Consider the following 14,517-nt stretch of genomic DNA (forward strand, 5'->3'; position numbering starts at 1 on the left):
TTACATCGTCTACACAGCAGTGTCCTATCATTTAACTTATGAGTTAACATCCATCCATCCATCCATCCATTTCCAATACACTCCCCTTCTTCCTGAGCTCAGGGTCACAGGGTTCTGCTGGAGCATCTAGGGCGAAGGCAGGGTGACACCCTGGACAAGTCGCCAGTTCATGCAGGGCATGACTTCACATTTTCAAAGCAAATTTTCAAAGACTTTGCCTTAGCATGCTTGCTTATGCAAAATTAAGGTACAAGAGTTTTTTTTCCATCATCAGGATACTTATTGAATTATGCCTACACATAATGGAATTCCTGTTAGTGGCTCTTGGTAATTAAGTTAATAACCAAGTAAATAGCACAGTTGCGACTTCAGATTGAAACCAAAATCGTTGAAATCTATTTTCTAATTCAGTTTATGGCAGTCGATGCCTTGATGTCAGACATTTGGCCTTTAAGCCAGAAAAAAATAAATGAAAATTTAAATGCAGAACAACTTATTAAATTTGATAAAATCAAATTAAATTGCATTTGATTCAAAGCAGTAGTTTGAAAATCCTTTCGTCCCAGGATTTGTGGGAGCCAAATTTGGATCCCAAAAACACAAAGATATAAAACCCATTTGTAAAGAAACAAACACGCAAACAAACAAACACATACATAAAATATATATATAAAAAATGCACTGTAATCCCCAAATGTGCCTTTCTTTTTTTTTAGAATTCAAGTCTACTTTGCTGCGCACAATTGAAACCAATCCTGTTTGATGAGTGGGCTGGTTACGGTCCATTTACACGCAAATGAAGAATCGCTGAACGATGACAAGGGTGGGGGGGAGAAAGAAAAGAGGACAAGAAGCTCCGAGCGTCTCTGTACGTACATGGATCTGCATACGTCTCCATACGTGACTCTGTGTTGAGGAGAAGAGAGGAAGCCCGATGGAAGGCTGTAGCATCGGCCACAGCTGCTCGAGGTGGAGGAAGGTGGGCGGCGTTTCGTTCCGGAAAAGCAGGCGTTGACTCACCGCTGTCTGTGCTGCCTCGCGTGTGCGTCCTTCCAGGACAAATTTAGTGAGATTTGCGGATGTTTGAAAGGCTCCAACCCAAAAAAACAGGCCCTCGAGGAAGATTTAACTTGAAAGGGAGTCAAAAAAAAAAAAAGGGGGGGGGGGGATTATCGCTATTCTTAGCGCGCCGCTTTTGTGTTCCCAACCTATCGCACTAAAACCACACATGTCAGAGGCGTGTGGCTCCCACCTCATTCCCAACAGAGTCCTCCGAGAACGCTGAACCCCACAACACCAACTTCCTGTCTGTTCGCTTTTGTTTTCCTTTTATTTTTTTTTGTCCTCTGCAGCCTGTGTTCTTTGAAACGAGAACACACAATTTTTTTTTTGGGGGGGGGGGGGGGGGGCTGCCTCCACTGCCTCCAGCATACAAAAAAAAAACCAACAAATGCAACAAATGTAGACGCAGTGAAAAATCAAGGGTACGGCGTGAATGTTTTATTTTCTCTCCCTCTCCCTCTGCTCCCTCCGTCTGTCTCGTCAGGTGGAGCGCGAAGACTGCGGCCCACACAACGTGACGCTGGGTTACTACGTGACCAGCAGCAAAACTGTCTACGTCGCCTCCTTGGTGGTGGAGGCCCTGAGTGTTTACGGCTTCGACAGGCTGCTGTCGGACATCCGGCAGCACACCCCGCTGGTCAAGGCGGTCCTGGTTCCCGTGGAGATGTGGGTGCCTGTGCCGAGCATCCACCTGCAACTGAAAACAGGTGAGCGAAGCCGATGGGCAACGTGAAGGGACGGTGCTTTTGGGGTAGGGCTGGGTACCGAACTCACCGTAAAGAATCTGGGAAAATTTCTCAGTTTTTTGGCGCCAAATTCAGATATCCAAGAAAAGTAAATTGCAGCATCTGCAAGCCAATTACCATTTGTCATCAAAAGTTGCTGGCGATTGGTTTTTCTGTAATGGCAGCGTGTTTTTGTTGGCTTTTAAAACATCTGGTATCAAAACGAACGATAGCGTTCAAGAAGCAGTATCGGAAGCAAGGTATTGTCGAAATTGGCATTGCGTTGAATTTTTTTTTTTAAAGATACCCAGCACTAGCTTTGAGTCAAAGTGTGATATCAAAATGACGCAATGTTGTGAAAATCAAAAGTAGTAGGTGGGCGGATTAATCCAGATATCGATAATGATAACCCAATGTTGGTATTGGTATCAGATCGATATTAGTGTGATGAGATCAATACTTGTCTAGGCCAAAGAATCCTTTCACATCCTGTGTTGCACATTTGCTCCTCCCCTTCATCGCTTTGCTCTCCCTCGTCTCACCAGGTGGGGGCAGCATTTTAGGAGCAGTTCATAGCAGAGCGGGGAAAGAAAATGGAGTGCAATCCTCACTCATTAGTAATAAAATGTTAAAGTGCTACTGCTACTCCTGGCACAACGGGTACGAAGGATACTGGCTCTCTAATTACTGAGTACGGATCGCTGAAAAATTTTCCAGTGTCACACCCCCCTAGCAGAGGGGTGAAAAACAACAGAGTTACGCCGGTGGAGGAGGACGAGGGCGGGGAACACGTGAGGGGAGGGCCGACTGAAAGGGAAAGCAGCGGGAGCGGCGCAGGAGGGAGACACAGGGGACGAGTGGAGCAGAGACCAAATTAGAAAATTCTGATTACATGTCTGCTCTCCTTTACTCTTCTCTGATACCCTAAATCCCATACAAACCCAAGTGATTGCGGAGCAAAGGAAAATTGGTCCATTCATTTAGTCGGCCTCTTAAGCCTCTTAACGAAACGCACACTCGCAAACTCCCACAGACACGCACACACACACACGCACACACACACACACACACACACACACACACACACACACACACACACACACACACACACACACTGTGCACAAACGACTGGCAGGAACAGTAGTAGAGTAGGCAAATGTGGGAAGTTAAATGTCATTTATAAATTTGGTGTATGCACAGAGTGAAAATACATGACTTTTTTTTGGATGTGCCAGTGTTTGATTTGGTTAAATATTCTCAGCATTATAACAGAACATATTTTTATAATGCTATCTATCTATCTATCCATCTATCCATCTATCTATCTATCTATCTATCTATCTATCTATCTATCTATCTATCTATCAACCTATCGACCTATCTATCGATCTATCTATCTACCTATCTGTCTACCTATCTATCTATCTATCTATCTATCTATCTATCTGTCTATCTATCTATCTATGGCATATGTGCAGTTGTAGAAAAAAGTTTTCGGACACCCATAAAATTTCACTCAATCACAATTATTCTCATCAAATATTTGCCAAAGAAAGTTTTTTGTTTTTTTCTTGTCCGTTCCAAAAGGTCCTGCTTCATCTGACGCTCTCAAACAAATGCCTTGTTTACGGCAGCATCAGACAGCTCTTCTTTTTTTTTTTGTATTTTTAATAAACACAATTACATACAGATACAGTGCACACAACGGGCTAACTAAACAGAACGGCCTCAAATTTGCATTTCTGTCCACTTTATTACAGCCGCTCCTCTGAATCTGTAATTAAACAGTGCGTGAGGGGGCATTCAGTTGGCAGTAAATACATCTTTACCGCTACAATCACAGTGGGACGTGCGCTCCTTTGATAGAGGAGCTCTGATAAACGGTAATAAACCATTACCACAAATACGCGTGCCCTTGCCTCAAGCGACATGTTGTGCAGCTTGTCGGGCGACACTGCGGTAAACACTTTGCACGTCGGCGCGCAGCTGCACGTGGAGTGGGTGCTTGGAATGAAAGAAAGAAAGAAAGAAACAAACAAACAAAAAAATCCAAACCAAGGCCTCATTGCTGGAACGCTTGTTCGCCATCCAGTTTGCATAAGACTACCAAGTGGGTCAGCGCCGGTCGGGTGTGTCTGCGTTAGGTTGCGGGCGATGAGAGGGGAAAAAATGAAAAAAACAACAACATTTTTTTGTATTTAGGTCAGATTATGCTTCCGACGCTCCTATTGCAGTGCGAGGACAGAGGGGGAGAGAGAGAGAGAGAGTGAGGGAAGGCAGGGCCACTGTGGTCAAAGCACAGAGACAGCATTAACAAGGTTATCCCTAATCTGCCCGACTCGGTGTTGGTTCACCCCCGCTCTCTTCCCACGAGGAGACTGGCGTCTCGGAGAAATCCACCCCACCCGCCGATCTCGTCCTCCGCGGAGCGATCATCCCGCTCCTCTTCTCCTTTATCGGCCAGCATCCGTCTCCGGTGCGCCGCTCGTTAATACCCGAAACGCAGCCCGAGATAGGCACTCCAGATAGAGCCGCGTGATGCTGATTGTTCCCGAGTGCCTGGAGTCGTCTCTGCCTTCAGTGTGGAGTCCCGACACCAGCTTATTGTTATTATTCGTGATTGTTTAAAATGGACGCATTTAAACTGAAGATGTTGCCTTTAATTCCTGAACAGTGTGGCGTTATTGGAGAATCTGTTTGTTTGTTGTGTATAGATTGATTTGACCGTTTCCAGTCATTACCGTAATTACTGAATAGTGTGGGGTTTTTTTGGGACAGTTTTTAATGCTGCGACAGCGTAGTTTCCTAATTTGGGATCAATAAAGTTATTATCTTTTCTATTTTATTCAGCTATTCGTCTGAACTGAAGCACAGTTTAAATGAACAAGGTTTTATTTTTTTTTTTTAAGATATGTACGCGCACACTCACTCACACACATAAATATACATATATATGTACATATAAAAAAAACATTAAGAAGATTGTGTTTGTTAATAGTTGGCAGGTGGAAGTTGTCTTTCTGCTGTTTTTGGCAGAAAGACCAAAACAGCATAACTGCCTTCAAAATGTTTCAAGGCTGTTTCAATGCATTCAGGAATACAGCCAAACAAATTCACAGAATCTTAAATATGTGAATTGACAGTATTGGCTTAATTAGTCTCTTGAAAAAAAAATCATCCTCGTAAAAAGGAAGAAAGGGGGACCACATTCAGTGTCATATATTCGCTCACACAATATTAATAGATACAATCACGGCAGCAATATTAAATTACATTTTTCCATGCACAATTTGATAAGGTTTGAGATTGTGGTGTCTAGAAGTACGTTCAAAGTTATATATGTGTATGGAAATGATCAAACCCCCTTTTTTTTTTTAAACTCCACTAAACAACAAAATATATATAATGCAATGGTAAAAATACTGAATTGTATGTTTGAATGGCAGTTGTTTTATTTTTGAAATACAGTGAAGTTGAAAACATTGTTAAATAACTGTTTTATTTCCCCCCCCACACAGTGTTGCGGTTCGTCGGCCCAACGGACCACATCTACTCCTGCAGCTTTGTCCAGATGTTGGAGCGGCGGCTGGAGAACGCCTTTGACGAGGCTCAGGACAAAGTGCTGGAGACCTACAGTAAACTGACTGTGGAGGTACAATATGGCCTCTAGGACGCTATTTATAGGGCACAATGAAGGCAGCCAAGTGTGTCACATTTGCACGCTGCATGCTAATCAGGCTAATGTGAATTATAAATGTCAAGAATTTGGAAGCGTGCGGCCACGGGGACGCTGTGTTATAGCGCTAATTAACACAAAAACGACTGTTGATAAAGGCGGAAATGGTCGAACAGAATGAGGCGCCCGCTGGAAAAAAGTGAGCGCAGCGGCCTCACATCTTTACATCTCATGAGCCCCCATTCTTCTTCCTTTGTCATAAAGGTCCAGACCTTGCATTCATTGTTCTCAGCTTCCTTCTCATTTGGTATTTATTTCCTACTCCTGCACTCCGGCTGTCAAGGTACTCTTCGTCACTGCCGCATATTGATGCAGCGAGCATTGCGATCGTAATAAGTAGGTCTCAGCAGGCGAGGGGCCGATGTACAGGGCCCATTTATAATTCATCCTCTGAAATATTAACACTCATTCAGGAATGTGATGGGAATTCCTGGTCTCTCGTCTCGTCAGCCACTTTACTATGGTGACTCAGACGCACTACGTCCAGAGTGGCACCACGAGTCCTATTATAGAATGAAAAAAAAAAAAGAAGGTTGTTCGTTCAAAGAGTCATATTGTGTCTGGCCATGCATTCTTCATGGGCGTCCAGGACTTTTGGTATGATAGTGTTGGATATCCCTGAATGAACGGCTGAATTATGGATGCGCTCGTCGCAGTCTGTGGCCATAAATGAAGAGTCGCGAGATATAGAGTTATATTGTACCATGAAATTGAGGTGATTCCGATTAAATATTAAGACAGTGCCGTGTGTGTGTGTGTGTGTGTGTGTGTGTGTGTGTGTGTGTAGATTCAGAGTGTGTCCCAGGACGAAGGCTCTCCGTCAGTGTCTCTGGTGTATGTGGTGAAGAACCAGGACGTGCTCCTCAACGGGACCATCTCCAGCGGCCTCCTCAACCAGCTGACGGCAGAGCTCGTGGGATACTTCCTCTTCTACCCACCTCTGGTCATCGCCGAGCGTAAGTCAAACCTCAATAAAGATTTTTTTTTCATTCGGGAAATACGCTTCAAACTTCGTGATGTGCACTGACCACACGGAAATAGAATGCGGTAGGGCACATTAAGCGGAATGGCCTTTTGTTCGTGCTTTATTCGAGCGCTTGAGGAGTGGATGTCGGTGCTCGTCCCTCACCTTCAGCTTGTCTGTTATCCTTCAAATAAAAGCGAAGACAGTCCAAATTCGGATACTTGGCTGGCATTGACCCATCCAGAACTTGGACAGAAATGTCTATTATACCTATTGGGCTCATTTGGTTGATGTATCTCTAAGGCAACAATAGCTGCGTTTCCATTACAGTTTAAAAGTAAAAGTGATATTTCTAAAATTTTGACAAAGTACAATTCCCTTTTTTGCAGGTGTTTCTATTGAATGGTCTTAAAGTGCATTGGAAAACAGGGCTCGTGTTTATATTAGGTTTTGCTTACGACAACAACACTCAAAAAGCCACCAAATAAAATCAGGTTACGTTTATTATAAAAGTGATTTTTAGATTCAGATTAAGAATATTAAAAGGCTCTCTTTGTTTAAAAAAAACAAATCTTCTTGCTGTAGTTGCTGCATATTTTTCAGAGAAGACACCACAGTAATGCGCTGTGGCATGTGGAATGCAGTTTTCTCAGCAAACGTCAGTGTTTCCCCCTCCGGCTCCAAAGATTGATTTGGAAACACAAGAGTCAGAACTGTGCCCGAATCCCTGCTCCGTGTGGTCTGTTATCTCCCAGGCACCAGGCAGGGAACAAGTGTACAGAAAGGATCTCGATTCCGAAGAAAGTGTGCTTGCCAAGCTTTGTTTTAGACTTAAGGCGCTCCTCAGACAGAGGTGGGAGGTAAGACGCAGGAGGGCCAGCAGTGCAGTGGAAGAGTTTTAAATATTTACAAAGGAGGAAAAGAGAGATTTGGACCAGCTGAAAAGGACAGAACTGAACCCATCTGCTTGTTCAAACTGCAGAACTGGACAACTTTAAGCGTTCAATTCACTTCACTACATTTAATATACGTGAGTCGCTCTTATACGTGTTGATTTCACAGTTGTTCTTTGTAAGCACAGAGCAAATGCTCTTAACACTGAGGTCCAATGCAGAACAATAAATAAATCATGACTTGCCGGATGTTTGACCTGATTCATGTAGAGCAGTGGTTCTCAAACTTTCTCTGTCACGCCCCCACCTTGGAAGAAAAAATTTGATGCTAGAAGCCCCAAATTTGACGTGGCTGTGTCTTGAGGGAACCCTATGAACCTGCAAGTGGCCCCATGTCTCTAGGACAAAGTTGACTTTTGACCCCATAGACTTGCATGGCATTAGGACAGTGGTTCTCAAACTTAGGGAGGCTGCGCCATGGGAGACTGGGGTAAGATACAGGACCTATAATGATGTATTCACAGCCTCCAGATAAGCAAAGGCTTGACATAGTAAAATGTGACATCAGGCCTCAGAAAATTACAACTACAACCTGAACCTTCTGCCCTTTGCACTGTGCAACTATATATATCAGTTCTGGAGACTAAGAAACCTCAATGCAATTTTACATTGAAACCTCTGGACACCACCGACCTTCTGTACCTGTTAGACAAATTTTCCGACTGTATCCAAAACTGCTGCGTGACTAATAGGAAGAACACAGACAAAAATATAAATGAATAAAATACGTCGCCTCAGCTCTGGGTGTATTCCACTCTGACTCTGACATCTGTGAGATTTTCTAAAGGGCCAACAGCTGTACAGCTCCTATCATCTGAATCACACCAAAGGCAGTCCGTTGCATGTGCCCTCAGAATGAGCTAATTTTAGCCTGTTGGGATTAGATTAGGATGTATTAGCGCGGGCTCTCAACACCCGAAGGGCTTTTAACATCACATGTCAAATGGTCACATCCAAACCCACTTGGCATCAAATTTTTTTTTCTAAAAAAATCCCTGCAGGTCCCCCTTAAAACAGTTTCCCTCACACTAATGGCGCAACACTCAGAAAATTGCTTGGGGAAGGTGGAAAGATGAAGATTAATGGGCAGTGTAAGAATAGCCGTAAACAAACACAGACACTCCCGTGACTTGTCCAGTCATGTCTCGGTGCAGTTGGGGGGGGTGGGGTTGCAGTGACCGCACAGGATCACCGAGACCCAGGCTGATCAAAACAGCCTGGGTCTCGGCCGGTAAAGAAATCATCTTCACTATCCACCACAATGTCTATCATGATCAGACGTGAACTTCTTCTCAACAAACGTATTGTATTGTTGTAGCTGCACCAAACACCAGGTACACCTGGAATGCAGCTCCGGCTTTGCATTCGCATTGAAAACACCTCAGTCTCGTAATGTTACATTATTATTATTTCGTCGCGTGGTGAATGTTGCAGGTCACCGCTTGTCCACAAGAGTGCCACAAGAGTGTTGGATTGTGTTTTTTTGTTTTAGACTGTGTGTCTCTGCTCCAAGCCCCTGATATCTGAACATCAGGCACTGATAGTGAAACGGAATCTACCTTCTACCATGACTGCGGGAATTATAGCAATAGGCGAATTTGCCAAAAAATGTTGCCAAAACTATCCCTTTAACAATGGCGCCCAATTCATCTAAATCGTTTTCAGCAAGGTTGTTCCAGCTGCGGACGAACTCATCATGCGTGAGCGTGTTTGCTTTAATGGAACGAGGCGGTGACGGCGGTGGTGGCAGACACCGGCTGGTATTAACCGCCCATCCACCGACTGGAGCCGATCGCTCGTCGCTCGCAGACAGTCGGCTCGGAGACAGCCGTAGAGACAGATGGTGAAGCGGGCAGATGGGAAATAAAGAAAGATAGGTTGACAGATGATTGGGACCCGGAGAGGTCAACAGACTGAGGGGACGGCGAGCTGATAGAGACAGAAGCAGACAGTCACCGGCAATGGAAGGAATAAATTGGCTGACAGGGAAACAGGTAATGAGGCAGGTGCGAAGGAGAAAGCTGCTGATAAACAAAAAATAAAAGTAGAGTTTTCTTACACCCCAAAAGTGAGTCTGCGCTTATCTACCTTGCAAACAGTAGGATTTTATTCATTCACTTAAATCAACTAATTGAAGTTATTCAGCTTTTTTTTGGCTGACTATTTCTTCACCCTCCTGCTCCATACTGCCCCCTGGACTTGTGGAGGGAGACGGGGCTGTCCTGACACTACAGGATCCCAGACAGACAGTAGACTCAATGAAATACTGGCGTTATCGCTTGGTTCGGTGGCTCAGTCAAAGCCCCACGCGCCACTGTCTGGTGGTGGACAGGCTGTCAAAGCAAGCTAGTGACGTACACGACAACCAACTCTGAGTTCACAAAGAGTTCAGCCGACTGGGTTACACTTCACCACGAAGCCCACTGACGGTCCGATCATATTCTCTGCGACAGAGACCTAAGAGTGATGTGCTAACCCAGGTGCCTTTATAATGATGCAGACTTTGATGGACTGGACTTTGCACATTTATCTGACTTTAAACAGTGTTTTTGTTAACGTACAGCGGTGGAAAAAAAAGACCTTTGCCCAAAGATCTTGGGCAAAAATGAGTGCAACACTACGGAGACTGCATTTAGAATCACTCTCAAGTCTCCAAGTGGAAGTTCTTTTTGTACAGTCACCTACATCACATGCCAGTCTCGAGCTGTGCGGGTGGCTTCTGATTCTGTAATTGTCCAAAAACAACATGTCATCCATCAGATCGTGTTTCATACCAAACAGAGTCTGTATCTGAATCCATTTGGACAATTTATCCAATTTCAAGCTTGTCATTTTGTACAGGCCGGCCACTAATTCATAAATATTAAAGCAGAGTGTTTGTCTGTGTTATATTATTCATAAATTGGCATTTTAATGAGCCATTAGACAACAGCTTGCATTAAATTGGACCGTTGGAATATCATTATCAGTTGTTTTGGTGGGAGTAAAAGATGAGGGAATGAAAATGATGGTGATGAGCGCTTAAAAAAACGAACAAAATCAAAAAAAACGCAACATTCATACATTTGATAGTTCATCTTTTATAAGGTCTCATTAGTGAAAAATGAACCTGGCAGTGTTTCAAATTGTCCGTGACAAAATATCGGAGCAGCTGCCTTCCGTGACAAAATTGGCTGAAATAGACAGACTGGTTTGTCTAATATGATGTATAATATGATTCATCACATTGAAGGATACATTCATGCAGGGAGAAAGGCAAACAAATAATAATTCATCACTCGACTTGCGCTGTTGTCCCAGCAGAAGCATCGTCAGAGGACTATCTATCTATCTATCTATCTATCTATCTATCTATCTATCTATCTATCTCAGAGTCAAGTTTAACAAACCCTCTCTGTCTGCTCTTCCCTGCAGCCCTTGAATACCACAATCTCAACACGTCGATGGCGACAAAGAAGTACTGGGTGATAACAGGTAAACCTCTGCTGCTTTCCGCTCGTGTGTGCACGGACAAAAAAAACAGAAAACAAAAACAAAACGAAAGTTGCCGCCGGGTGACCGACCGGGGCCTTATCTCGAGCCGCACTGATCCCTCAGCCCAACGCTGTTGGTGCTCCGCGCTCCCAATGTCTTTTGGCCCTTTTACTTTTCCCTGCGAAAAACCCATTGATGTATAATTCACAGCTCCCTGACTGGGGCAGAAAATAGAGATCACTTCACATCACATCACATCATGTGTGTGACTGATGCCCCAGTGTGTGTGTGTGTGTGTGTGTGTGTGTGTGTGCGCGCGTACGTGCGTGTGTTCATTTCAGCAGGAGATGTGCGTCATTGTTGCTATAATTGAGGTTTCTGAATGAGCAGCTTTAAAATAGCAGGGATGCTCATCCAGTCCCTCCCAGCGTCCCACTCCTTCCCCCGACTGTTGTTCGCCATCCTCATCACTCCTTCATACTTTCCCCCCAAAAGAACGAAAATGTTCTCTCTTCACCCTCCTTCTTTTTCTATTCCTTCAATCGTCCCCTCCTACGGAAGTGCATTGCTGCCAGAAAAAAAAAAAACAGGGCTCAGTATCACGTTACAACGTGAAACTATTGCGTTTTTACGTGATGATTTTCCTTTTATAAGGTGATACTGTCATGTTCTTTCATGATAATTCTCCCGTAAAAATGGGAACATTGCGTGGTAGTATCATGTTATAACGTGAAGAATATCACGACATAACGTGATAGTTTCACATTTTTACGAGATTTTTTTTTTTTTTTACTTTATAACGTGAAACTTTCACAAAAAAACGTGAAAATGATCAGGAAATAACTTGATAGTATCGCGTTATAACGTAAAAAATTGTCATGTGAAATCGTGATAGTTTCATGTTATAACGTGATACTGGGCCCTGTTTTTTTTTCTAGCGTGGCAGCAATGCGTATCGTAGGCTCCCCATCCTCGACCCCCTCTAAATCCCACCTCTGTTCATTGTCGCCTGTCCTCAACAGTGATCCAGGACGTCGACAGCTCCTCCTTGGAGGCCAACTACCAGAGCTTCGCCAGCCTGATGGAGCAGCGGCTGGCCGAGCTCTTCCTGGTCGCGGGTCGCCAGGGCCCTCGGACGGCCCGAGCTCGCCGGGCCACCAACGTGGGAGGATACACCGTGCAGGCACGTGTGAACGCATTTTTTCTCACCCGCTTTAGCGGGCTCCAACGACGCGATGAGCGTGCTCGTGGCTGAACGCTCATGTCGCCGCCGCCACCCACCGCTGCGTCAAACGTGCAGATGTTGTTAGCAGGTGTGATGTTTACAAGGATCATTGGCCTGGTTGCGCGCGTTAGCGAGCCCTGCACGCATGAAAGTACCGCCACAGATTTTGTGGTAATGTCATTACCCCCTGCAAACTGGCTGCTGTGAACAACTGACATTCACAGGTTCACATCAGGTGGACCATTATTCCATTATTTTGGGCAAAATAAAAGTTTCTTATTTTTCCTAAGTCTAAAATCCACCGCTCGAGAACATTTGCCATCCTATTTGAAGTCATTAATCAACGATTGGCTTAGTGCTTTTTTTTTTTTTACTTAATTTTTTTTTGTCAGTACATCAAATAATGCAGATTAAGATTCTATATATACTGCATATATACACTTTACATTGCATTTAAAGACAAATGAGGCCACTGTTCTCTGCTGCTTTGGAATATTTGCTGTTATCCTCCTCCTCCTCCACTGCAAATTCCATACAGGAATGACCAAAGGACCAGGCATCGAGGGCACGACCTTCTTGCTTTGAGCTGTTTAAGCCACAGCACCGCCCGTCTCACCCGAATGACAACTCGATTGTAAAAACGATGAGAAACGTGCGTGCAAATCACATGCGTTTGATTTAAGGCACAGGCCATTTCAAAGCATGCAGCGTCAGCGTTTCTGCTCGCATTGAGCGCTCCACGTAGATTTAGGACAGGCTGTATTTTTGGCACAGTTGACAGGTCATATGTTGTGGATGTTTCGTCCCCTTTCTGCTTACTGTTCCATGCTGCGCAAATTAAGACGGCGATTGACTCCTCTTGGGCTTTACGCCTTTTACACCCTTGTGGTTTTATGGGAAGTCGCAGATGACTAATTTTATGGAAGCAGGAGCAGGAGACGGGGGAGGAGAGGCTCCAGATATGGGAGGAGGAGGGGGTGATTTTTTTTCGCAGTGTGAGGAGGAATCAACCAGCCTGTAATGCCACGCACTGCCCCATCTTTTTTTCTTTTTTTTTTTATGACAAAATCAAATTACCAGAACTTGATTAAACCCTGTGATGTGTTTGCCAAATTAGAGGGAAGAAAATTGTGTGCGATGTGCGATGAAAGGAAATTGAGATTTCAAATGACTCAGTTATCCTTGAGTGTCTTTTGCCCGAGTGCAGTTATCTCGCAGGTTGACGACTCTTTGCGGTCATTTGAGGCGGCGCCGGTTTCGTAAATGTGACGGACCATTGCGCGACACGGCAGGGTCTTTGAATGCCTCGGTCAGGAGAGATGGACAATTTCAAAATCTAATCTGGCAGGAGATGAAACTTGTTGTGTTGACCTTTAACAAATACATCCACAAAGCAACAAAGCAACATTACAAGATTTGTATTGTGTATATATATATATATATATATATATATGTATATATGTATATATATATATATATATATATATATATATATATATATATATATATACACACATATATATATATATACTTATATATATACATATATACACACATATATATATCTATATATCTATATATACACATATATATATATATATATATACTTATATATATACATATATACACACATATATATATCTATATATATATATATATATACACACATATATATATATACTTATATATATACATATATACACACATATATATATCTATATATATATATATATACACACATATATATATATACTTATATATACATATATACACACATATATATATCTATATATATATATACACACATATATATATATATATATATATACTTATATATATACATATATACACACATATATATATCTATATATCTATATATACACACATATATATATATATATACTTATATATATACATATATACACACATATATATATCTATATATATATATATACACACATATATATATATACTTATATATATACATATATACACACATATATATATCTATATATATATATGTGTGTGTATGTATATACAATACAAATCTTGCAATGTTGCTTTGTGTGTGTGTGTGTGTATATATATATATATATATATATATATATATATATATATATATATATATGTACACGCATATATATGTATATGTGCATAGGTATGTATGTGTGTGTGTATATATATGTATTTGTGTATATACATGTATTTATATAAATACACATATGTATATGCACAATACAGATATGTATATACATATGGATGTATTCATGTATAAATGCATATACGTATGTACTTATATATAAATACATGTATATATGTATGTATGTATTTATTTATATATATATGTATTAAGACACAGCCAGACCACTAGCTGCTTG

At 42.4% G+C, this 14,517-nt stretch overlaps 1 protein-coding gene across 6 annotated transcripts in view; it reads left to right on the top strand.

Moving 5' to 3' along the window:
- Positions 1-14,517, top strand: part of kiaa1549la (KIAA1549-like a) — an 89,785-nt gene that overhangs the window by 35,672 nt on the left and 39,596 nt on the right. For all 6 annotated transcript variants that reach the window (XM_076042774.1, XM_076042773.1, XM_076042770.1 and 3 more), the window contains exons 6-10: positions 1,547-1,769; positions 5,306-5,439; positions 6,311-6,479; positions 10,855-10,914; positions 11,937-12,097. In XM_076042774.1, coding sequence (XP_075898889.1) covers positions 1,547-1,769; positions 5,306-5,439; positions 6,311-6,479; positions 10,855-10,914; positions 11,937-12,097 — 747 coding nt within the window. The remainder of the gene's footprint in view (positions 1-1,546; positions 1,770-5,305; positions 5,440-6,310; positions 6,480-10,854; positions 10,915-11,936; positions 12,098-14,517) is intronic.

This window comes from Nelusetta ayraudi, unplaced genomic scaffold (genome assembly GCF_046127955.1).
Source record: "Nelusetta ayraudi isolate G7.1 ecotype Tasmania unplaced genomic scaffold, CSIRO-AGI_Nayr_v1 ptg000071l, whole genome shotgun sequence".
Taxonomy (NCBI): Eukaryota; Metazoa; Chordata; class Actinopteri; order Tetraodontiformes; family Monacanthidae; genus Nelusetta; species Nelusetta ayraudi.